General features: G+C 38.2%; 1 protein-coding gene across 1 annotated transcript in view; it reads right to left on the reverse strand.

Annotated features, from left to right (window-relative positions):
- The window catches only part of KCTD8 (potassium channel tetramerization domain containing 8), a 266,694-nt gene extending 244,107 nt beyond the window's left edge, over positions 1–22,587 (reverse strand). The window contains exon 1 of the mRNA XM_051963948.1: positions 21,564–22,587. Coding sequence (XP_051819908.1) covers positions 21,564–22,524 — 961 coding nt within the window. The 5' untranslated portion in view covers positions 22,525–22,587. The remainder of the gene's footprint in view (positions 1–21,563) is intronic.
- Between the last annotated feature and the right edge of the window lie 4,223 nt (positions 22,588–26,810).

The raw sequence follows: 26,810 nt of genomic DNA on the forward strand, positions 1-26,810 counted from the left end.
TAATCCCATAATTACATTTTAATCTAGCTTTCCTGACACTGCACAAAATGAATCCTCCATTCCAACCCAACTCACCATCCCATGATTATGGCTTACATGTTACCATATGTTTATCACATCATCCCCTATTTGAAACGAAACTTATCCAATCCTCTCCACTTACCCAAATTCTAATCCTATCACGTAAAGCCCAGGTTCCATAAACCATTCTAGACCACAGCAATTTCTCCCTTTTGATTAGTCAATATTACTCACCATTGCTTATTAACATGCTTGGTCTTGTACAACTTTTTTCTTTCTGTGTGTATTTGTTGTTTATTCATTTTGGTCACATCTGACTCTTCATGATCCTATTATGGGATTTTCTTGGCAAAGATAATGAAGTGGTTTGTCATTTTCTTTTCTAGCTCATTTTATACATCAGAAATTGAGGCAGACCTGGTTAGGTGACTTGTTTGGGGAAGGCGGAGGGGGGATCACAGCTTTGAACTCAGGAAGTTAAGTCTTCCCGACTCCAGGTTCAGCACTCTAACCACTTAATCATTTACCTGCCTTTCTATGTGCTTAATTTATCTCGATTCAAACATAAATTTCTTGTAGACAGGAACTAGGTCTTGGTATTATTATTCCTTAGGACAATTACATATCTGAACTAAATGACAACATGTAACAAATACCAGTTAATTTGACTAAACTTTAGGTCTAATCATTACCGTACAGCTCACTCATTTCATGTAGTATTTGATGCCCCATTAAAATGCTGTAATCTTAAACATAGGGATGGCCTTGACCCTGTTTTCCATTTTGTGATCAGCATATCTTCTGACATTTGTGCTTCTAAGCAAGCAGAAAAAAAAAAGGCAGATTTCAGCTGCTTCTTAAAATATAATATCGGTGGCCTGCTGGGCCTCCCCGGTCCATGACCTGCAGGCTTATTGTAACTCCACACTGTGGTGCAGATTTTGTCAAGCAGTCCATAATCCCTTTGCTATATGTCCTGTACTTTTCCATTGAGCAATCATGGACAAATAGCCCTGCTATGCCTCTAGGCAAAATTAGGGAGATGATACTGCTCTTGGGTACTTTTAGTTTCTATTTTCTAGACTTGGTTCCCCTCCAATTATGATATCTCCTCTCCAACTTTCAAATACCCACTTCCCTTCTGTGCTTCTCCCTCCCGTTACTCTTCAAAACTTATTAGGAAATTATCAGCCAGCAATAACTTGGCGTAATTTATGACTGGCATAAGTATCAGCATTTAAAGTCTTATCTCTAATTGAGGAAATTTGACTCTATTAAAGCAGTTGGGCCATTGGCTTAGCAAGTGCAATGGATATCTGGGGAAAAGAGAGAAAGGAGTGCCTGTCACAAGACCCTAAAATGAAGCCACATTTGCATCCTCTGCACATAAAGCTGGCCCTGTCCACAGTTTCTGAGAGTCTCTGATACAGATAGAACAGAAACTTCCATGATTCCTGTGTTTCCAAGCATGACTGGCTAAATAAATGAGAAAATAGGTGCCCATAACATACTTTTGCTTTACTCTCAGGTGATGGAAGAAGGGAATAAGAAGTCACCCACCATAATTTAACAGGCCAAAGAATCAGCTATAGAATAGTAATGGATTTTGGTAGGCAGCCCAAGTCACTTAGTGACTGTTGACAGAACTGTCATTGTTTATTATCACATGCAGCCTTTGATGTTCTGTATACTTTTTCAACATAATGGACCAGAATGATTTTAACTGTACAATACAACACGAGCCTAAAACAACAGCCCAGTTCTAGAAGAAGGAAAAAAGCTGTTGGTTATATGGAAACTAATCTCTAGACAATATCATCACTCTTGACTGTCATATTGAACATGGTAATGTCTCCAGCAACTTTGTTTTCTTACTAAAAGAAAATTATGGTTTGTTGCTACCAGCTAAATTTACAATCTATCTTTCATCCAACACCTGATAAGGATCATTTAATTTATTTTCAGATAGGAAATGGAGAAATAATATTGGAGTAATTATCTAAAAACAACAGCTAAAAAGTAGATAAGGTAAAAAAGAAAAACCCAGGCTCCCTCACTTCCTCTCTCCTGATAGTTTCAATAAATTTCACACTCCTTTTTATGTAACCATCATTGTAACTTCTTTTGTACTTTAAAAGGAATTTCTTTAACAGAGATGTGTGTAAGTGTGTATATATACACATATATGTATATGTGCAAAACTATAAACATATGTAATCTTTACATACCCATCTACATTATATATACATACATGTATGTTATGTGTGTATAATATATATATATACATATATATACATATATATACATATATCATCAACTGCAGTATTATACAATTTCTTGTTCTTAATCTTTTTTCTATCTTAATTCCTTTGCCACCTTCTCAATGATACCTTAAAAAAAATGAGAAGCACTGACAATGATGAGACTGATTATTACCTTACTCATTTCTCTTATGCACACAAAATCCTCATTAGTATAAATGAACACAATAAAGAAAGTACACATCCTTGGATGTAATATCTTTGCAGAAATGAGATGTGTAAGGACACGAACAACCTACAAATATCCTGAATGTTATAAAAGTTACCTTCATTCAAATGTTCTCCCCAAATCAAAGGTGGGAATGCATTTGAAATTTGTTTCCTTTTCCAACACTTCTCAGATTGGCTGCAAAACAGAGAGTTTGAAACTACTGCATATGATTTAGCTGAAGCAAATCATTACCACTTTTCCCTAGGCTCTGATGGTCCTACCACAAGAGGTAAGTAAATGTGTTTTACAGCTCTTTTTCAGCATTACAAAATACAAGATATTACTGAGCATCACATATGAATACTAAATAGCAGAATATAATTATGATAAACTTGGCTCAGTAGTGGCAGCTATATAATAAAACAGACTGAAATAAATAAGTTCGTTTTATAATCTAGACATGCTGACACAAAGAAAAAATTGAAATGGTATAGTGATTGTTAGTTGCTTAAAAAAAACATCAGTGCAGGAAAAGAAATGCAAATGAAGGTGATTATACCTATAGCCTTGATTTGGGACTCATATTTACTTTGGGTTTCCACTACTAATGTAAAAATGAATTTTGACAAGGTTGTAAATCACCTTGTTTCAAAACCAATACTGATTTTCAAACCACTTACAACAAAGCATTGCAAGCTGACCTATCATCCCAGATCCACCTGGTTGAAATGATCAGAAGAGCCTTGTGGCTATTTTAAATTTAAATTTAATCTCTCCTATGAAGGATTTGGTCCATGGAGCCAGAAGTGTGAATTTTAACTTGGCTTCAAGATGCCTGCCTCCCGAAGACAAGGTAAAGTCAAAGTAATTAGGAAGGCAAAATTATCACGATTTAGGGATTTACCTTATATTTCTCCCAGATTGCCAAATTCCTACTTCTAAAATCAGTATCATTTCCCCCCCCTCGGGGATGGAGTCAAGAATAACTTAGGAAAGTAAGGGAGATCATTAGTTTTTGCCACACTGAAGTTCTCTAAATGGTTATTTTTAGCTAAGGGTCAAGTGCAAAAGCACATAAAATATAATGTGTTGTTATTTACTTTCAGAGACGATAATACTGAATGACTATTAGGAACACATTCACTTTACACTGTTTTACTGATGACCATAATGAATACTCTGGGGTTAGTGGTAGATACCCATAATCCTTCCTTCTGGGAGAGACCGAGAATGTTAGATCCCTTGAGCTTAGGAGTTCTGAGCTACAGCAACACTAAAGCCAAGAGGGTATCTACACTAAGTCGGCACAAGTGTGGAGAACTAGGATCAAGGGAGATGTCAAGAGGCTGCCAAAGGAGACGTAAACATTCTCAGTTAGAAAAAGAGAAAGTCAAAGCTTCTGTGCAGATTAGCAGGAAATCATCCCAGAAAAGATGGTGGGTCTTACAATACTACTACTACTAATAATAATAATAATAATAAATTTGTGTTTGCCCACAATTTCACAGCAGTATGACAGGTCCAACTTATTGTCAGTTTTGTGAATATAAATAGACTGAAAAATAGTTAAAATTAGACTTAAAACAGATTCAACATAGCAAGCACAAACAGTTTAATCATTCTACAATTTGGTTTTTGTTTCTTGCTTCGTGAATATTTATCATTTTATATAACAGATGGGTGTGAGTATTAGGAGAAAGAAATAGTGTATTGTGTAACCCAGAAAGATCTTCAACTAATCAGACAAAAGAAAGTCACCTAACACATGAAGTAAAAGAGCTACTTAGATAATGACTATTTTACTCCATTTATTCCTTATGACATTACTTAAGAAAGAACAGATATCTTCTCCATTTTGCAAATTATAGAACTAAGCAAAATTAGCTGTTGAAGGTTGGGACAAATTTCATTGATCCTCTGTGTTCAGGACAAAGTCTTTAAATTAAGTAAAGCATCTATCTATTGGAGGGACATCCAGCTGGCTTATATGATTAGAAATCCATATGTGAGCAAATAGCAAGCATTTAGCTAAAATTAATTGTATTCAACTTGAATTTAACTTTCTAATTGATCAAAGCCTGCTAGCATGACATCTTGTGGCAGTGGTTGGGATGGGCAGATGGTTGAGCCCTACTGGACAATTGGTTAATGAATGCCAATCGATATTTTTTTCTTCAAGATAAAAATCTCTGTTTCAACACATGGGACCCATGGGATACATGTTCCAAGCCCAGAAAAGTTTGCTTACTGCTTATATACAGAAGTAAAAGATCATTGAAAACTTGTGGTATTTTCTCTCCAATACAATGTAAAGTCTTCAAGTTTGGGGGCATTTCATTATTGTCTTTGTAATTTTTTTTTAGGCCTTTCACATAGTAAGTGCAAAATGAATTATATACATATCTGATACTGAAGACAAAATTAAATATCTGAGACTCTTGTCAAGTGAGTCTCTCTGTCCCTGTGTGTGTGTGTGTGTGTGTGTGTGTGTGTGTGTGTGTCTACAACAGGAAGAGAAATTATTTGGTCTCCTTGACTGAATGGCCTTCCCAAAAAAAGGATCTTGGTTGCTGCATGAGACAAACCTAGTATCCCTTGGTCAAATTCCTAGGCAATATCTGTAGATAAAGACAGAATCTAAGGTCTCCTCCAGCTTTATGAGTCTATACTATAGATGAACTATAAAGGACTATTCTTAAATTGTTCAAATTGACAATTTGCCTTTCGGTAGGGCCAAGAGCATATGAAATTATGTTCTTACCAAAGTTGCCCCTTAATTCTCTCTCCCCATCCATTTCCACTACTAAAAATGATATTCTGGAAAGAATATTCTATTTCACTCTACTTAGAGTGAAACATTTTGCGTTAAGATTCTGATTCTATTTGCTTATTTTTTGGTCATGTGATTTTTAACCTATCACCTCAGCTTTCAAACTTCACTTGTCCATTAGGAAAATGAAAGGATTAAATTAGATAAGGGGTCCTTAATCTTTTATTGTGGGCTAATCGCTTCAGCAATCTGGTGAAATTTATGGAGCCTCTCTCCAAATAATATTTTATTTGTATAAAATAAGATACACGGGCTTACAAAGTGTCAAATATGTCAAAATATAGTTTTCAAAAATATTTTAAAACTCAGGTTAAGATGATTGCCAAAGTTCTTTCAAGTTGAATCTTCTCTGATTCTAACAATGAGACAACATTCCCTAAGTTATAATAGAAACTGACTTCAACAATCTTTCATTCTTCAGTTAGTGAGCAAAATTAAAATAATGCAGTCTTAATTGTTAAATCATTCCTGAATTGAGGAATACATACAGTCACTTTAAAATGTTTCTCCTTCCTCTAGTTCTCCTTTTGCCTGTGTAGCACCAGGTAAAAGAACAGCTCCAGAACATCAAAGAGTAAGGATTCTGTGTTCAGTGGTGAACATGATTTTTGATTTACTAAACCAGGGAAAGCTGATGCTGCGTAGAACTTTAGATAATTATCAGATCTAATCCCCTCATTTTTTAGATGAAGAATTTAGATGAAGTTGTAAAGTAACTTGATCACCATTACATGGCTAGCAAATGGCAAAGTAAGATCTAAGACTCAGACCTTCAACAACCTATTGGCTTTCTACTACATCATGTTGTCTCTCTTAAAAAGAATACTGATCTACCTTTTGTCACAGCATTGTAATTTCTAGGCATATATCCAAAAGAGAGGGGAAAAAACATTTATAGCAGCTTTTTGTAGAGGCAAAGTACAGGAAATGAAGGAAGGGAATACCCATCATTTGAGGAATGGTTGAACAAATGACTATATAGCAATGTAATTGAATGCTATTGTGCCATAAAAAATGCTGAAGTGATTGGTTTCAGTAAAACCTAGGAAGGCTAGGATTTGAAACAAAACAGAAAATAGCAAGAGAGTATATGGCTCAGAGCAAATGTTGATGTGCACAGATGGTAGAAGTTTCCTCATTGGGAGTTCCCTATATCAATGTAATCTCAGGGAAGGGAGGGATGGAAGTTAACTGTTGAAGCAGCTTTTATTCTTCTTTTATCACACACACACACACACACACACACAATTCTTAGGTAAGACTTCCATAAAGGTGAACCTTTCTAGTTTATTAGTGTCTGCATTTATGCATATATGTATAGCTACATGTATACATATAAACATATATACACAGACATGTATATAAATTCAGAAGTGCATATATATGTATGTGTATATATGCATATACAAGCAAACAAGAATGATTCATCTTTGTAGAATTCTTATCTAAGAAAGAATTCCTTGACAAGAGAAATTTGTAAAAACAAAAAAACAAAATAAACTTTTCTTAATGACTCTTCAAAAAGGCAAATATGGCCAGAAATTTCGACTTAATAGCTCAAATATGATCATGGAGTTGAATTATGTACTTCTTAGGTTTGTATCAGTGAACCCAAAGACGGTCAAAGTGAAGCAGTCAAATAGAAGCCAATGGCAGGAAATATATACACATACACAAACACATACACACACTGCATATAGATTATATAATACATATTTCACAGTTCTCACATCCAGCTTTCCCATCACATGCTGAGCAGCCCTACCATGATAGAGGAACAGAAAACTTGTGAGGATCTTTCTAGGAGTCTAGTCTCTAGGCAACAAATATTGTTGATTTGAGAGCACATCTCTTTATTCCTACTATTCCCAAATTCTATTGGATGATTTCTCATATGCCAACCTGGTTAAAATGACATCTCATTCATTGCATAGTCTGGAATTAAAAATCCTTGGACTAAGCATGGCTTTGTTTCTGGCAAATCTCTCACCACACTGTTTACTCTCTTGCCTCCCTTTGTTGACACTTCTTGAACCCCTTAATTTTAGGGATGTGGAAACAGATCCAGAGATAGTAAGTGACTTGCCCAGTATCCCTTAACTATTTCTAGTTTAATCTCTTTAGACTACAGTACTTACCTTGAAACTACTGCACGATTATGACAACTAAAAGAAAAAGATCATCGGTTATCTAAGAAATAAAAAGAAACTAGCATTTACTTATTTTTTTTTGCTTTTTTTAAATATGTGGAACATATGAAGCGTTCTCATACACACAGAAGTACTAATTTTACAAAATTGCATTCAAGGGCTAAGTGATGACAAATTGGTTTAAATATGTGATAGTGTAAATGGAGAGATAGATATTTAATTAGGTAATTGTATTATGTGTGAAACAAGTTTTATATAGTAAATTTAAATATATTAAATATTATATAATATACATTTATGTAATATATTACATAAGATACATATATTTTGACATGTATATGTATGTATATATTTTTCATATATACATATATATATATATCGTATACATATGTATGTGTATACATACACACATATTCCTTTTCGATGTTGTAGAATCTCAGAGTTTTAAGTTTGGAAAGATACATAGTAGTCATCTGGTCAATACCTAAGTTTGTTAGTTTCTTGGTAATAAGCAGGCATATTCCTATTATTTAACATTTTCTAGTAAGAAAAAAAACTTCTGTCATTCCATAGTCTATTATACTTTTAGATCGCTTTAATTTTTAAAAAAAAATTTTGTTGTTGTTGTTGTTTTTGAGACTTAGGATCAATTTGGTGTTTGAAAGTTGAATCCCATTTATCTTAGTTTTGCCTTTTGGAGTTACAGAGAATTGTCATCTCCCTTCTAGTTGATAACTCTTCAAACCCCCAGAGTTCCTGCACTCTCTCTTTTACTGTATTATAGTTAATCAATGAGGTGATTAGTTTCCTCTACATGTGATTTATCTCATTATTAGAATGCAAGCAATTGAAAGGTAGGAGCTGCCCTTTTTGTTTTTGAATTTCTAGTGTGAAATACAATGGTCGGCATATAATATATGCTTAATAAATTACTGATTTCTGAATTAGCCATTATAAACAGTCAGATCAACTCTTTAAAGTAAGTATAAAAATCAACAAAAGGCAAACATTTAAATGTTTTTCAAATCATTCGTCACATTTATTCAATCCAAACCAATAAACATTTATTAAATTTTGCCTACTATGTGCCAGGACATTATTATGCTAAGGACAAAGGATGTAATTAATAAAAAGAAACAAGGTTCCTCCTTTAAAGGAGCTCACAATCTAAAGGAAGAGACTATACACAATAAAAGGCAGAAAAGAATTCTAGGTGGTATATGGAAAAGAGAGTGGTATTCCTCCTCCACAATCAGAGGAGGCAGGTGGTGTCTATAAAGATTTGAGTTAGCAGCATGGTGATATTTGTTGGGGGTGGGGGGGAACCAAGAAGAAAACCAGAACAGGTCCTACTTTTAAGTGGTTCCTATTTTGAATCATCTATAATCTACCAAATTTTGAATTCTCAGCTCCATTAAGAAACCAGAATATTGGCTCAGCGTTACAACAGCAAAATTATCTAGTTTTACTAGTTTTGGTTTCAATAGGATTGCTTGATCAAGCATCTCTCTCTCTCTCTCGTTATTAACCATATTAGTTCAATTACAGACCATTTTAGCAAATACGCAGCAGAATTCCCATAGTTATGAAAAAAACTAGCCAACACATCCAGTTAGTTTGTTTACACCCTTTTAAAATTTATCTCACTAATTGAAGAGCTCATTGACATCAGCCAATACTGAAAACAAACTAGTCACCACTTATAATTCACAAAATTGATTTCCACCTAGAACTGCCTTCCTTATTTGAGTGACATTGCAGAAGTTGTATATTTTCTCTGTCCATTCTTTTATTTAACAGAAAAAACAAATCTATCCCCAAACAGGAGTGAGTGCATTAGATAAGTTGAAATTTAAGCCTCACTTTACCTTGTTCAAACAGGTCAATATAACAGATTTCCAGAAAGTGCTGAACTAGTAGAATGCTCAGGACTGTTTTTTTTTATTTTTAATTTTAATTAAAATGCCACATTCTGTACAAATGAACTGATTAATTCATTATCTTTTTCTTTTCTTTTTTTTTTTCTTTTGGCTGAGGTAATTGGGGTTAAGTGACTTGCCCATGGTCACACAACTAGGAAGTATTGAGTGTCTGAGGTCAGATTTGAACTCAGGTCTTCCTGACTTCAAATTCAGTGCTCTATCCACTCTTAAAAAAAAAATAAGCATGTCTATAAATATTTGCAAATTTACCCAACTTAGAAAACAGTCCAGACAGTTTTCTATGACTCTTTAGTGTTCCAGGGGTAGGGAATATCTCACCCATGGACCATATAAAACAGGGGATAGCTTTTGTTTGGCCCTGCCAAGGCAACTGATTTACTGAAAGATAAGTATAACAAGTTTCCCCTGCTTGAGTTTTTAAGTTGATAATTTTATACATCCCTCAAAAGTATAATTATCCAAATAGCCCTTGGCAGAAAAAAAGGTTCTCCATCCCTGCTTTAGACTAATTTCCAAAAATTGACTGTTTCATAAATATGAATATATCTCATTTATTTTTCTAGTCCTAAAATGAAAAAAAAAATCAGTATTAAACACTGTAACTTATGACAAAATAATATGCATTTTGTGTATTTTTATCCAAAATATAAGAATCTGTCAAAGATAGCAAATTATCTAAGTAAATTGAAAGTTACCTAATAAAGTCCAACAATAATTTATTTCAATTTTTATTTTGCATATCACTGCAAATTATTATTGCAAATAACTTACTTTTATCTTTTAGTTCTTATTTTACCAAGTAAGAGTTCAGTAATCATAAATAGTTCCAGAGCTAAGCATTAAATGCTAGCATTCTAATGCACAAAGGGAAAGGGTCCAGTATCAACAAAGATTTCCTTCCTTCAATCTGATTGTAAGTTTTACTCTTGCTTGCCCAGGTCCACCTTCAAACTAAGAGAAAAGAGAGTAAAAGGTCCAATGGGGCTGTAATAAAGGCAAAGGAGCAGAATCTCTAAAGCAGGACTTCTATGTAGAACATGATGGTGTCTTGAAGCATGAAGTTGGATACTAGTCTATATTTTAAAATTCCATTTTCTTAAATAGCAGCAAGTGGCTCATCATATCTTTCAATGTTTTTACATATAGAAACATGTTATCTTATTTTCTGTCTGCTTTATTGCTAGGGATATTTGCATAAAAATGGAACCTTTGCTTCTTAAAGGTTCATCTGTTGTTCTGATTATTCCCCTACTTGCTGCTAAGCCAATTGCTCATTTGGCTGCTGGAGAAATGATCACAATAAAATTTAACAAATGAATTCAGGTTATAAAAAAAAAAAGAAAGAAACTTTACAAAAAAGGATTAAAAGCAAAAATTCTGGTTTTATTTAGACATAATCATAAAATATCCCCAAAGGGATTCAGGATTTCATCATGTTGAGGGAACTCCCTTCTCCCATTTTTCTGACTTAGTAGATGAGTGCTGGAAATGCATAAAGCCAAAGGGGTTAAAGGCAAATGTCAGAAATCAAATTTGGACCCAAGTCAAGACAAACGCAAGTCAATCTCATTCTATCCACTATGCCAAGTTGCTTTCCATGAAGGCATTGGACAGTTCAGTCTGGTTTTAGTATTCCTAAGTGGAACATAACTAATAAGTTATTTTAAAACTATCCATATAGTTTTCATTATACTCATTCATACACACACACACACACACACACACACACACACACACACACACACAAATACAATGTTAACAGGTAAATAGTCATTTGAGCTTTTCTAACTCCAAATCTCACTTATATTTCATGAAATACATCAGGGTGAAACAGAGGAAATACACACTAAAGCAAGTGAGGTTTTGTGTATTAGTTTGGTGGTAGCATAAAAGTATCAACATAAAATAAGATAAGGGAAGAAGTCATTCTAAACTTACAATTTAATTCATGAGGACATTCACCCTATGTTTTATACAACTAACAGGCAGAGTCTTATTCCTGAATGTCTTACAATAAGAATAAATGAATGGCATGATAACAATAATGATGGCAGTTAGATATTGATGAATCCATGAGCAAATATTTGTTAAAGACCAACTTTGTGCGATGTACTGGGCTGAGGGTAGAATGACAAAAGAAAAAGAGATTTAAAAATATATGTTCTATAAAGGAAGAATAGTTAAATATATGCAGTGGGTGTATGTACCAAAAGAAAAAAGGCACAGATAACTTTGCCAGGTCAGGCAAACATTTCCAGTGGAAAGTGGACTTGGAAAGTGAAGCCTAAGCCTAACTTCAAAAGAAACCAATGACTTCAAGTCATGGTAGTCAAAGGGAAATTTATTCTAATGGGGGAAACAGCCAGTGTAAAAATTGAAGTGTGGTATGGGAAACTGCCAGAAAGCCTGACTATAGAATAGTGTCTATAGATAAATATACAGAGGAGAATAATATGCAATGAGACTGAAAAGTAGTATGGGTCAGGCTGTAAAAAGTCTTAAATGTCAAAAAAATATATATTTTATTCTAAACATAATAAGGCCCCTTTGGAATTTATTGAATTGGGGCAAGACACATGGATAGACCCATATGAAAGCTCTGTGGAAGATTGATGAGACAGAGAGAAAACTAGAAAACCATTGTTAAAGTTCAGATAGGAGATGGCAAGAGCCTAAACTAGGTAGTACTAAGACAGTACTATCTTAGTGGAGAAAAGGCTATCTAGGGTGCCTTTAACATCTTAGTACAATTTTTAGGACTTCAGAAGTATTGAAAGATTTTTTTATATGACTTGAACTCAATTTCTGAATTTTACAAAAAATTCCATAATTTGCTGTTCAGTTCATTTGTACTTAGGACAAACAAAGAATAAGGTTTGAAACATGCAATACAATTTTGACATAAATCCACAAGAAAGGTCGAATGGAGATCAAACAGGTGATGAAGCTAGACAAACAACAGGATCTATGATACCAATCCACAAGTCTGAGAAAGGGGCATCCAGGAATTGTCACAACATGACATGTGTAACAAGGAGCCCTGTCTTACTAAAAATAAAATTTTAAATTTATTTTTCAAAATTCACAAAACTAAAGAAATATGAGAAACAAACTTTCAAATGTTTTTTTTTCTAAATTTGTAGCATTTAAACGTTATTAAACCTTAAAACTGTACCAAGACTTTGAGACATGTTGAATATCCAAAAGAAATTACAAGATTTGACTGCATACAGTTGTTCTGATTTGTTCTGGAGGAGAAAGTGAGGCTGGTGACTTTGCACAACTTTCTCTCCCTTCTATCCAATTCACTTTTATGTCATGGTATTACCATGACATCATGATCCTCTTGGAGAACGAAGAACAACAACAATAAGATGGGGTAACTGATTGGATATGTATGCTCAAGGAAAATGAAGAATTAGAAGACTTTGAGTCTCATAGAGCTGTGTATATGTTGAAATCTAGCCAAAGGACAGGGATTGGAGTGGATAAGGACTATGGACAAAACACAAAACTCAGAGAGAAAGGAGAATGTTCTGAAAGCTAGTAAATAATTGTGACCACAATATGGACTGGGTGCTTGAATACAGTGAATCTCAAACAAGGAGAAATTTCTGAATGATGGAGAGAAAAAGTGTCTAGAAATGGTGAAAGGAATCAAAGAATTGTATACTATGAGGCACAGAGGAAGAAACAACTGAAACATCACCAAGGATAAAGTGTCATTCAGAGGGATCTGGGTCTTTGGGAATATCAGAAAATAATGGAAATAAATGTGAAAAAGATCTCAAAAATTAAGGAGAGTTTCATGAATTATGAAACAAGAATTCTGGATTGGCATATCTAGAATAGAACATTTAGGAGAGAAAGGGGATAAGAATAGATGAGATGTGGAGATAAGAAAGGAGAGGAATTACTCTTATGTCATCAATGATTCTATGTCATCCATATGGAAAGAATAAATTTTCTAATCAGGTGGGAGTAAATCTAGACCCACTTTTATTTTCCTTACAATAGCCCTATGGGGCAGATAGTAAATGTATATTTTATTCCCATTTCACAGATCAGGAAACAAGACACCAAGAGATAGAGTGATATGTTCATGTCTTCATAAAGGTAAATTTTCTGCCTTGGTTTCTATACTCCTTCCATAGTCAGTCAATAAATATTCATTAATCACCTACAATATCCCAAGACATGTGCTAAATGCTAAGAATACAAAGAAAGTTAAAAGATGGTCTCTGCTCAAGGAGTTCACAGTCCATTGGTGGAGAAAACATGCAAGCAACTGTGAACAAATAAGAAATGCACCAAATAAATTAGGAACAACAGTGAAATCGCTAAAATTTGGAGAGATTTAGAAAGGCTTCCTGCAGAAACCAATACTACTCTTTTCTTTAAAAACCTTTGATTATATAAAATCAAAACTATTATAATAGCCATTAAGAAGGAACATGTGCACTCTAACACATGACTTCATACTGTGCACTAGGGATATTTTATAGTGCTTTACAGTTGATAAAGCTCCTCCACAAAGTATGCATCCCAAACTGATATAATGCCATGAAGTGCAGAGAGAGTAATAATAGCCCATTTTACAAAAGAGGAAATTGGGAATTATATTAAATGCTTTGTCTAATGTCACATAACTAGTATAAGGGGAAGATTTAGAACTGATCTCTTAACATCAAGTCCAGCATCCTTCCTATGACATACAACTACCTCTGTATGTAAGTATTCTTTTCCAAGGATGTATGTGTGTGTGTGTGTGTGTGTGTGTGTGTGTGTGTGTGAGTGGTGTGTGTGTACACACATAACCTTGTATATACACACACCCTGACCTACCAAAGTGAAACAACAACATCTCAGTATTTTAAAATAAATCACTAATTTTCCACTTGAGAAGTAACTATCTATTTTCTACATAAGTGATGTGGAAATTCTCTCCTACAGCTTTATGTTTCATCTCCACAGTGCACCAAAAGGGCTGAATAAAGTAATGAGCTAAGATTAAGAATGGATAGCAAAGTGACCGTGTAGGCAAATGAAGCTGGTATTAAATGTTTAATAGCCTGCATACAACCTTGAGCACTAGAATCCAATGACTTGGATACAGGCACTTAAAGGGAAATTAATCTGGCTTGGCATTTATCAGGAAACATTGCCAAAGGCCCAAATTCAGTTTCCTAATAGAGAATACTAAATGACTTATTGACTCTAATATCTGAATGAGGCTCTGTAGAAGTCCAGTCAGAGAAACCAACTGAAACACCCCTGGCAAACCTGGGAGGGAATTGAACTTCACCTCAAATCCAAGGTCTGGAAGAAGAACATGCTCTTTAATCAGTTATTTCAAAATGCTAAAAGTGTAGTAGGTGATCATTTAAATGGAATAATTCAGAGTTTAGATTCACCACTCAAGTTATTTAAAAACTTCACAAAGGAGAAAATATGGACAAGAAAAAGCTTGCCACATCCTTGTATTATGGTCATCATTTGTGAAACATTAGATTCTTTGTTACCTTTGAGAGTCATCATTTAGAAAGGTAGGAAGGTGTAAAGAGTGAGGAATACTTGGTTTACGATGCCAGTTCTGATGAGGACAAGCTAATTAAACTCCCTCAACCATAGGTCTCTTAGTTTTTAAAATATGGGTGAAATTTCCTTTTCTACCTATTTCTTAGGACTTCTGTAGACCTTAAAATATTACATAAACATGAACCACTCCAACTATTCTCCCCTTTAAAAAGGTTCAGATTATTGTTCAATACTCATCTTCAATCAAGGCCTTAACCATGCTCTCTCAAAAAAATAAAGGAAGGAAAAGGCAAAAAGGAAAAACAATATTTTAGTATTGTAGAAATGCCATTAGATTTGAAGTCCAAGTGAGTGTCTGAGTTCAGGACCAGACTCCTCTACCAGGACTAATTTAGGTAACTCACAATCTCTCCAAATCGGTTTCCTCATCTGGAAAATGAGAAAGAAGGGCTAGATGAAAGATTTTCTTCTATTTCTCAATTCAATGCTCCTGTTTCAAACTACTACATTTCCCTGGAAACTACATGTTTACAGGAATTTATTTTTTTTTATATTCACCACTTGAATACTGAATGAATGGGACATCAACAAGTCAATCAAGTCAATGAGCATTTATCAACCATCTATCATATAGCAGGTACCACGCTAATAGCAATACAAAGAAAATCATGGGATAGTGCATTTCTTAAGGAACTCACAGCTTAATGGGGAGACAAACTGAAAACAGCTCTCTATAAACATGATAGAAACAGGAAAATAAGTGTTTCTTGTGCAGATATAGATATATCTATGTATGTAGATATAAAATATTTGGATAAGAATATATTTACATATAGTATATAAGTACCTATATATATATTATATATATACACATATGCAAACACTAGTTTATATAATCTAATACACTGCACATGCTAATATATGGTATATATATATATATATTAAGTTATATACTAGTGTTTGTACTTGTATGTGTGTGTATATATATATATATATATATATATATATAAACATACATATGTATTACAAGATAGTCTACAAATAAATTACATTTACTTTATACTAGTATATATACTATATATTAGGATACATATTCTAGTATATAATATATGGTGACATAGACTAAGATACTATATAGTAGATAGAGAATATGTATATATACTATATACAGTTATATACTACAATAGTGAAAGCGGTATATACGGTTTGGATTATTTTTGTTCTGAAATACTCAAAAAGTAGGGAGGGAGAAGCTAAGTCTTGAAGGAAGCTAAAGAAGCTAGGTGGCAGAGGGGAAGAGGGAGAGCTCTGCAGTAATACAGAGTAATTCCAGTAATACATAATGGGAGAAAGTCAAAGCAAAGGCATATCATATTCCAAGAATTAAAATTGCAATTGACCCAAAAAACAATGACAAAACACAAGGCATGAGTATGTTGTGACATATTCCCAACACTTATTTGAAAACAAAGAAATTATATAAGTCTGTTTCCATATCTAATCAACTTTAGTGCTATACATTCTCCCAAATGCTTCGCCTTATCTCTATGTACAAGCTATTGCCCTCTTTTAGCCCATCGTCACTTCTCAACTGGCCTAGTTATTGCAATGGCCTTGTAAAGGATCTCATAGCCTTAAATATTTCTCTTCTCTACTACTTCCTCCATCCAGCTGCTACTGATTGTCCTAAAACATGAGCATGATTATGTCACTCTCTTAATCAATAAGCTCCAATGGCTCCCTATTACCCCTAGGGCCAAATAGAAACTGCCTTTGTTTGGCATTAAAAAAAAAAATTCAGAATTTGACTAACTCACCTTACCAACCTGTCATACATGAATCCCCTTTAAGAACTCTACAGAATAACCACAGTGGCCTTTTTGTTCAACTTCCAATATGACACTGTCTCCCATCTCTGTTTTTGTACAAGGCAGTCCCTATATGTCTTGTACTTTCTTAGCTCTTAGAACTCCAGATTTCCTTAAAAGTTCTGATCAGTTTATCTTCTGCATATAGTCTTTCCTGATCCACTCTCCTAGACATTGGTACCTTTATCCCCTTCCCCCAAAATTTTATAGTTATTTTAAATATATATGCAAATATATAATCAGTCTCCTTATATTTCTCAATCCAATGCCCCTAATTCAAGCTACTACATTTCCAACTGAATTAAATGTTTAATGTACTTTAATTTTTCACATGGATACACACATATGCATGTTGTCTTCCAAGTAAAATTAAGTTCTTTGATGCAAGAATTGTTTCAATTTTGACTTTGTATCCCTAGCATAATTCCTGGATGAATGAGAAAGCACATATTAAGTGCTTACTCTGTGTAAACTACTGTTTCAAGTGTGACATTCTAGTAAAAAAGTGAGACAACCCTTGCTTTCAAGGAGCTCTTATTTCAATAGAGAGGTAGGACCTATAGAGGAGATTCCATTTCAGGACATAAGAAAAGGCCTGGTGGAGCTGAAACAGTAGGGGTCAGCAGGGAGACAAATAGCACTACATCTTTAGCATTATCACCATTGTTTTTTAAAATACCCATTTTTGATGTTGTTCCATTGATGGTGTCCAAGACTCTGATGGAAAGAACATTCTTTGCTGAGGTCTTCAGCAACTTTGACTGTAAAGGGAGCAGAAGCTGCCAAGCAAATAGTAGGTGCTTAATAATTGCTTATTAGTTGGTTAAGTGAAATCATCACTTATAGAATCAGGAAAGGAAACTGCTAATCATGTAGTATTGGCAAAGTTTAAAAAAATGTCCAGATACTACACTGGCATAGATGAAATATTAAAACTAATCCAGTGTGGTAGGCAGATATTTTCTGGAAGATTTATCAGAAGGAACAAGATTCTTACAGGATTAAAAGGTACAGCTGGATTCGATCTGCACCACTGGAGGGAGTACTCAAACAATGAACTCACAAAACAATGAGATAACAAATCCCTTGGATCAGTCAATGAGTCCTTATTAATTGCTTACTATTTTCTCAGACACTGTGCTAGGTAAGTATTGGACAAATAAATACAAAAACCTCCTTGCCCCACTCAGCTTATGTTTCACTAAAGTGTTGAAATATAAATTGAAGATAACCAAAGAAGAGGATTTAATTATATATTACTGTGTCAGGTTTAAACTTTGCATGAATAAATCATCAAAGCCTTTTACTTTTAAAAATATCTTGAATTTTAATTTTTAAATTATGGGCAGAGCAAAATCTTGAATTGTCACTTATAGCATAAACATTTGGCTTCTGAGCATTTCTATCTTCTGAGATACTTAAAGATAAACATCCTATCACAGCACATACGATTTTCTTTGGGAATATTGAGGGGTAGCGCTACTTTGATACTCTGGATTTCCAGAGTATTCTTTCATAGTTAACAGATGATGTATTACTGGCTAACTAAAGGGTGAAGTTTCAATGCCAGAAATGAGATATCCATAGAGACAGACAGAGACAGACACACAGACAGAGACAGACGGGGACGGGTAGAGGGACGGGCAGAGACAGACAGAGAGAGGCAGACAGACAGAGAGAGGCAGACAGACAGAGAGAGGCAGACAGACAGAGAGAGGCAGAGACAGAGAGAGGCAGACAGAGAGAGAGAGGCAGACAGACAGAGAGAGGCAGACAGACAGAGAGAGGCAGACAGACAGAGAGAGGCAGACAGACAGAGAGAGGCAGACAGACAGAGAGAGGCAGACAGAAGAGAGAGAGAGGCAGACAGACAGAGAGAGAGAGGGCAGACAGAGAGAGGCAGGCAGACAGAGAGAGGCAGGCAGACAGACAGAGAGGCAGACAGACAGAGAGGCAGACAGACAGAGAGGCAGACAGACAGAGAGGCAGACAGACAGAGAGGCAGAGAGAGAGAGGAGGCAGACAGACAGAGAGGCAGACAGAGAGAGAGGCAGACAGACAGAGAGGCAGACAGACAGAGAGGCAGACAGACAGAGAGGCAGACAGACAGAGAGGCAGACAGACAGAGAGGCAGACAGACAGAGAGGCAGACAGACAGAGAGGGGCAGACAGACAGAGAGAGAGAGAGAGAGAGAGGGGCAGACAGAGAGAGAGAGAGAGAGAGAGAGAGAGAGAGAGAGAGAGAGAGAGGCAGACAGAGAGGCAGACAGACAGAGAGAGAGAGAGAGAGAGAGAGAGAGGGGCAGACAGAGAGGCAGACAGACAGACAGAGAGAGAGAGAGAGCAGACAGACAGAGAGAGAGAGGGGCAGACAGACAGAGACACAGAGAGAGAGAGGCAGACAGACAGAGACACAGAGAGAGAGAGGCAGACAGACAGAGAGGCAGACAGACAGAGACACAGACAGAGACACAGACAGAGAGGCAGACAGACAGAGACACAGACAGAGACACAGACAGAGACACAGACAGAGACACAGACAGAGACACAGACAGAGACACAGACAGAGACACAGACAGAGACACAGACAGAGACACAGACAGAGACACAGACAGAGACACAGACAGAGACACAGACAGAGACAGAGAAATCCAAGTAAAATCTGAAAGTTCTAATACTTGCTCTCAAGCATATTTTTCTCCAAACAGAAATAGAAAAACCAAAAAATGGCAAAAGGCAATTCTCCAATTCTGCTCAAGCACATTAAGATGTTCAAAATGATGTGAATGTAAATGATTAGGATTTAAAGACTTATTTCATACTCTCAAAAAGGAAAGCTGGAAAAATTTTGCTAACAATATTTGATTTTTGTGATGTGTGACAGAACACATCCCCATTTACAAGATAAAGGTAATCCAGAGAGGCTGGATTTTTGATGATTATCAATATTTAATGCCCAACAAAAACAATGAATTGGGATAAATTGGGAAAAATTTTTAAACATGAACTTTTGAGCGACTATAACACTGAAATCTTATTTTAGCTACCTTAAGGAAGTGTTTCTGGAAAAATCTAGCCATGTTCATTTGTCTTTTACTGATTTGGGGAAATGATTACCTTCATTATAAAGTTGACTGATTCAAGCTACCTTGCACTACAGAAACTTCTGACTAAAAATTATACTCTCACCAATAAGATCCTAGTGGGCAAGTATTTTTAGACCCATTTTACAGATGAGACTCTGGAATTGTAAATCCAGAAACTAACATTACTTAGATCCAAGTCCAGGGTCTTTTTCCAAACGAGCTTACGTGTCACATGAATGAATCTCTACCTGTGTGAACAGTAAGTGAATGGCAAAATGCTCAACCCTGTTCATCAGAGCTTCAGAAGGCAGCCCTTCAAAATCCACTGGGAAGGTTTAGGGCCTCTGGCGTCTGTAAAAGAAAACCCTCCGCCCAGCCATATTCCTATCATCTTCTCAGTTGGCTTTTCCTTAGTTCCAATTGCACTCGAGTCTTTCTTTACCTTACTACACACTTGACAATTACGTATATGCGAGCTTGCGTATTTTGGGGACAACCTGAAATCCGCACATGGCTACCCCATGGACAGTAGCAACGGCAAGTTAACGTGCTCTCCTGGAGCCTTCACTAGCTCCCTCTCTCTAGGGGAGAGAGAAGTCTTTCCATTTCCTTTGGAAAAGGTGATTCATCACCTGGTGTAAGATGCTTGCAAAAGCTCCCAGATGGCGAGCGCTTGCCTGGCGCTTAATCAAAGCAAAAAGAAACTGCGGACAAAAGTGGGAAGCTCCTTGGTTCGGGCACTGAGGCTGCGTTCTTCCAGCAGCTACTCTCGGCGGTACTTAAGATTAAACTCAACTCAGCTGCCCCCTCCCTCTACCCCCACCCCCACCTCCCAGTCCGCTCTGCTCCAGTCCTCCTCCCAGCCCGCCCGCTCTACAGATCGTGAGAGCCGAGCAGGCAAAACTGCCCGGGTAGCGTTGGACTAGAGACTGCTCAGGGGAATCCGGGCTGCCGGATTTGCAAAATGGTGAGCAGATTTTAATGGCCCCCGGATTCCCCTCTCAAGCTGGCTAGAGGCTACAACGCAGTGATCAGCTCACAGAGCCCGGAGTAGGTCCCCGACCCACCCTAGAAAGGCGGCTGTGCACCCAACTTAATTGCAGTAAGGAGATTTGTTTGGCCCGGAGGTGTGTTCATGGCAGCTTGCCCTTGTTAAGGAAGTCAGGTCTGACCAGAGCAAATTAAACCCATAATGCCAACCGAGCTGGAATAGAAATTTCGCCGTAAAACACCCTCCCCTCCCCCCACAACAACAATGCCCCGAGGTTACTGTTATTGCGGACGCAATTGGGAGAAGCCAAGGATGGAGGGACTCTCCACGAGAGGAAGTCGCATCCCAAAAGTTAGGGAACTCGGTGTCCGAAAGGTCATTAAAGGGGGCGATCGGGGGAATAAAAAGGAACCAATTCCATCCCTAGAAACCAGGTGAATAGAGGACGTGGTTCACTTTGTGCTAGGTGTGAACACTCTCTCTCTTCCCCTTGTTAAAGGTAGAAAGAAAGCTACAGCGCCGCAAAAAGGCTAACCCCAAACTTCCAACTCGAGACCCGGGTTCTCTTTCCCCCCCATCAAAGCCAGGGAGAAGGGAATGGGACCGGCTGAGGGGGGCGGAAGGGGGCTGCGGGCGCGGGGGACTGGGGAAGGGGAGAACTCACTGAAGAAGATGTACTCGGTGTAGCTGCTCCAGATCTTGTCGTCCCGGTACTGGTTGATGAAGGCTGCGGTGCCCGTGGAGTTACACGCCACCATGTGGAAGCCGGCCTCCGACAGCCGGTCGAACGCCTGTTCCAAGTAGGTGAACTTGAGATAGAAGCGGGACGTGTACTTTTCCGGGGGGCGGTCGGGGTCCCGGCTCTCGTTCAGAGTGTCCCCGAAGACCTCCTTGGCCAGCGCGATGCGGCCGCACACCATGATGCGCGCCACGCGGCGGAATTTGGCGTCCGCCTGGTTGTCCCGCACCGTGGTGTAGGAGCCCCGGTAGCCCAGCGTGAGGAAGCCCGAGCGCTTGTCCAGCAGGGAGCCGCTGCTGATGCCGCCGGGCCCGGGGGCGGCGGCGGCCGAGGCGGCGCCCCGCAGCAGGAGCAGGTCGCTGCTGCCCTGAGACAGGTTGTCCTCCAGGTCGCTCTGGCAGCCCTCGTCGTTGAGCGAGCTCTGCTTGGTCACCTTGGGCGACAGCAGCTTGACCAGGTCGCCCAGCTGGAAGTACTCGGCCTCCCGCAAAAGCCGCTCCTTCTCCGGGAAGTGTTCGGGCAGGGAGAGCTGCTTGTCCCGCAGGTAATCCAGCACGTACCTGAAGAGGAAGCCGTCCCGGTCGATGAAGAAGCGCGCTCGGCTATCCCTGGGCAGCTCCCCGCGGCGCCGGCCGCCGCCCCGGGGGCTGGGCGGCGAGAACATGCTGGCCAAAGTGCTGTCCGGGACGCTGAGCAGCGTCGAGTGCTTGGTCACGTAGACCTGGCCCCCCACGTTCAGCTCCACCACCTCGGGGAAGGGAGACGGGGCGCAGGGACCCGCGAAAGAGCCGGCGGCCGCCGGCGCCGGGGAAGTGGAGGAGATCATGTCGCTGATGGGCAGGATGGTGCCGCCTCCGCTGCCCGTGTCCTTCAGAGCCATGGTCATGCCCCCGGCCAGCCGAGCGACCCCTGGAAGCAGCCCCCTTTCTCTCGCCCGCTCCCCTCTGCCGCCCACACCCTCCCTCCTCCCGCCACCGTCACGCCCTCTGGTCGCCTTCTCGCGCCCGGGTGCCTCGACGCCCTCCGGCCGGCTGCGCTCTCCTCGGTTCAGTGCTCGGAGCGGCGGCGGCGGCGGCAGCGGTGGCCCTCGCTCTCCATCGGGGCGGCCGGGGCGGGAAGGGATGCTAGTGCCGGCGCCTTTGCAGCGGCAGGGGAGTAACAGCTGCTCCTCCCGGGCTCGAGGGCTAAGTGTGAGACACTCGGGCTGCTGCTCCGCTCGCAGCCGGGAGGAGGGAGGAGGCACCGGAGCAACAGTAAGTCGCCTCCCGGGCGGCCGGGAGAGGAGAGCGAGCGCGCGAGGAGAGCGCGAGGCGAGCCACAGGCAGCAGGACCAGCTCCGCTGCCCGGGGAAGCTGCACTGACGTCAAGCCCCGGATTGGGACTCTAGCCACAGCTGTCACTTAAAGAGATAGCCGCCAGACGCTGGCCGCCTGCGCCGTCGCCAGGGGGCGGGAGTTCCGAGGGGCAGCCCCCTAAGAACGAAAGCCGGGGCGGGGAGTTGGAGGAAAGGGGGTCAGGAGTGCCCGGGGGAGGAACTAGCCCTCAATAATAATCATAATCAGCATCATAACTGTGTAAACTCTCAACTCTGGGATCATTTTTGAGGGGTGGGAAAACGCACGTACTTCCCAAGCTTTCCCACTTGAAATTTGGGGATGGAGTAGAGTAGCTCCCTCAATTCATCAACAAATTAAGAGAACCTGGTGGTTGGCAGGTGCTGGTTGTATGTGGTCGGTGCAGGCGTTTAAAGGAAAACTCGTGTCTACATCTCCTCTGCTTATACTGGTGGGAAATTTAAAGATGACAACATTTGATCTTGATTTCTGGGAGAACGGTCTGGATGTTTGTTCTTTCAAGTCAGAATCTCCCTTTGCCCTTTCACCTTCTCCTCCGACGCAGTCCTAGCTCACCTTAACGCCACTATTCTAAAACAAAAGCACCTTCTTCCACTGTGTTTGTCTGTTAACCTTAGAGTAAGGTCACAAGTGAAAATTATATTGATTTTATCTCACCCTATTTTCTCCTGGTACCTTATCCGAGGTGCAGCCTGCAACATCAGCACACCTTTGTGAAGAGGGATGGAATTACAGATGAGAAGCGTCTCTTCTGTAAATGTCAGAAGCTTACATATTTATTCACCGTGGGCACATTTGGAGGCTTGTGAAGATAAAGAACCACGGGATTTATAGAATACTTAATGTGTGCTGAATTAATTCTTGAATGAAAAGTAATTATGATCCTGTGTAAACTGTGCTTTCAGCTATTGTTTATGCTACAAAAATGTTGATAGCAATTTTATATAGTCATTGATAGTTTTTTTTTTAAATCCTAAACATTATACAATATGCTAAGATTTATTTTTCCCCAGTCACCAGATCTTTTATGACCACATCTATCAGAGATATATTCCCCAATATCATCTCCTTGAGCCAATCAAAAGAAGCTTCAGATTTGGGAGCATAGGATTAAATCTGACAGGATACTCTGAAAGGCATCTAGTGTCATCCCCTTCATTTGATGGAAGACTACTAGACATAGTAAGTGACTTGGCCAAGTTAAGCAGGATCATTTAAGCTTAAGTAAATTTTTTACATCATTGATGTCTTCCAAAAACATTGTAATACATTAAATGCAATATATTCATCTCATTGCCTCTCATACATTATATTTCAAGGAATGTCATATTTACTAACTTCAAAGTCATTCTAAACTTCAATTTTCTCAACTGTAAAATGGAGGCAATATTTGCATTACCTACTTCATGGGTTAAGAAAGCACTTTGTAATCCTTATAAGCAAGAATGATGATGATGACAATAACCCCTCTCCCCCCAAAAAAATTCTGAATTGTAAAGGACTTTAATTACCAGGACAGGGACTCAGTCGATTCATAACAGGATCAGAGACAAAGTACCCTTGTTCAGTATCCACTCACAAAAACTTAGGATCTTACACTGTGTTTAATAATACCCATTCTGTAATTTTTACATCAAAATTTTTGAATCACCATTAGGCCTTTTTATTTGAAACCAGATCAATTGAAAGCCTATGGGAGAGGGAAGAGGAAAGATGTGCTTTTAGGTTTCATAACTTAGTTGAAGAATAAAAACATGATAAGGATCTAAAATAACAGTTGCTGGGGAAACTCAAATTAATATAAACTTTATACCCTTCATAGATAAATAAATAATAAGCTTAAAACCTCTATTAATGAAGACTATTCATCATGAAGTCCCAAATGATGTCTGTCATAGACCCAGCATTGTAATTAAATGAATCCACATAAACTTTCACAGTCTTCAATCTTATTGGGATATGACCTAATAATTCTTACTTTTAACAGGTAATGTAAACATGATAGTTTAATTGCAATTGGCTATAGTATCTTTATCATTTAGAAATAGGGAAAATAAGTGTATGTATGACCAAAGAAAGGCAAGCAAGAAATAGATTCCATTCAAGTAGATCAGGAACCAATCATTTTAGCCATCCAATTAATCAATAACAAATTCCACGATCCAATCCATCATACAGTTATCTACATGGATAGTTGAAATCACTGAAATAATTGATTTATTTCAGCTATGCTTCTGCACAGTCCTTTCAATCACTGAAGTCCCTTAAGAGCTGCTGCTGCTGGATAAACAAGTTTTACTAAACCCTTAGTGACGACAACTCTGAATTAGCCCATGTTTTATATACACTGTAAAATAATATATTCTACATTTCTCTTTTGATTTCAAAATGAAAGGAGTCAATTCTGATTAATGTGGCAATGTGAAAGGTTCCTGATGAGGCCAGCTCCCCCAGAATTGTTCCTCTTGAACAATTCTATAAAAATCTACCAAAAGGAGTATGATGAGACAGAAAAAGAGAGGGAGATAGAGAGAGAATTTTACGAGCTTCTTTATCTAGCCCAGGACTTCACAAGAAGGTTGTCAGAGGCTTTTGGACACAAACCAAGCAAGGATAAAGTTATAGTACCCAAGGAATCCACTCCAGAGCCAAAGGAAATGGGGCCACCCAGATGGTGAAGGATTCGGGCAGCCTGTGCTGGCTACAGCAAGAACAATATAGCCACTGGATTGCAAAGTAGAAATTATTTTTTCACTTTATTTTTATATACATTTATTAATTGTCCCTTTCAACTGTGCTCCCCCAATAAAAATATCAAGAAAACCCTAATAACAAATATACATAGTCTTACAAAACCGATTCTACATCAGTCATATCTGAAAATAAGTGTTTCATTGGGCAGAGTGGGTAACATACTTCTTCATTTCCATCTTTCTGACATAGTAGTTTAACATTGGATTGATCAGTTAGAAAGTCTTTCAAAGTTATTGTTGTTGAATTATTCTTGTGATATAATATTATTTTATTACATTAATAAGCACAATTTAGCCATTCTCCAATAAATAGGTACCTCCTTAGTTTTCACTTTGGTAAATATTTGAGGGAATAGTATTTTCCATTCCTTTTCTTTTTTCTTAGATCTCTTTAGGCTGATAGTTGAAATCAACGGGTAAAAGAAGATGGACAGTTTAGTGAGTTTGAGGCATATTTCCAAATTGTTTTCTGGAACAGACCACCCAATTCACAGCTCCATCAACAATGTATTAGTTGGATATTTTTCTGTAGCCCCTCCAACATTTATCATTTTCCTCTTTTGTCATTTTTGACTATCTGATGGATTTCAGATGGAAATTTAAAATAGTGCATTAAGTTTCTTAGAAGAGATCTGATAAAAGCAAAAACCATAATATCTGCTTGGGGATCAAGCCAAAACCACAACAAAGGATAGAGCCAAGTCCTTCTCTGGGACTGTGAAAGAAGGAGAAAGAGAAGGGTCTAACTAAACCAGAAGCCAAGGTTTTCTTCAGATGGTAAGGTCGATTAGAAATCATTGTATCTGGGACACAGATCCAAGAGCACCTACACTAGAAAGAAGAACCATACGAGGTCTGTCCACCCATCGAAGAATGGAAAAATAAAATAAAATCTGCCACAATCACCAAGTCCCAATCCAGACATGGAAGCTGAAGATGTGAGCAAATAAGTGAAAAGATAGATAATTTAAAACATACAGTGGATTAAAAGACTCACAAGAAGGAAGCCTAAAAGATAATAATGACTCTATAAAAATATTAAGTTCCTAAAAGGAAAAAAAATT

The sequence above is a fragment of the Antechinus flavipes genome, chromosome 6 (genome assembly GCF_016432865.1).
Source record: "Antechinus flavipes isolate AdamAnt ecotype Samford, QLD, Australia chromosome 6, AdamAnt_v2, whole genome shotgun sequence".
Classification (NCBI taxonomy): domain Eukaryota; kingdom Metazoa; phylum Chordata; class Mammalia; order Dasyuromorphia; family Dasyuridae; genus Antechinus; species Antechinus flavipes.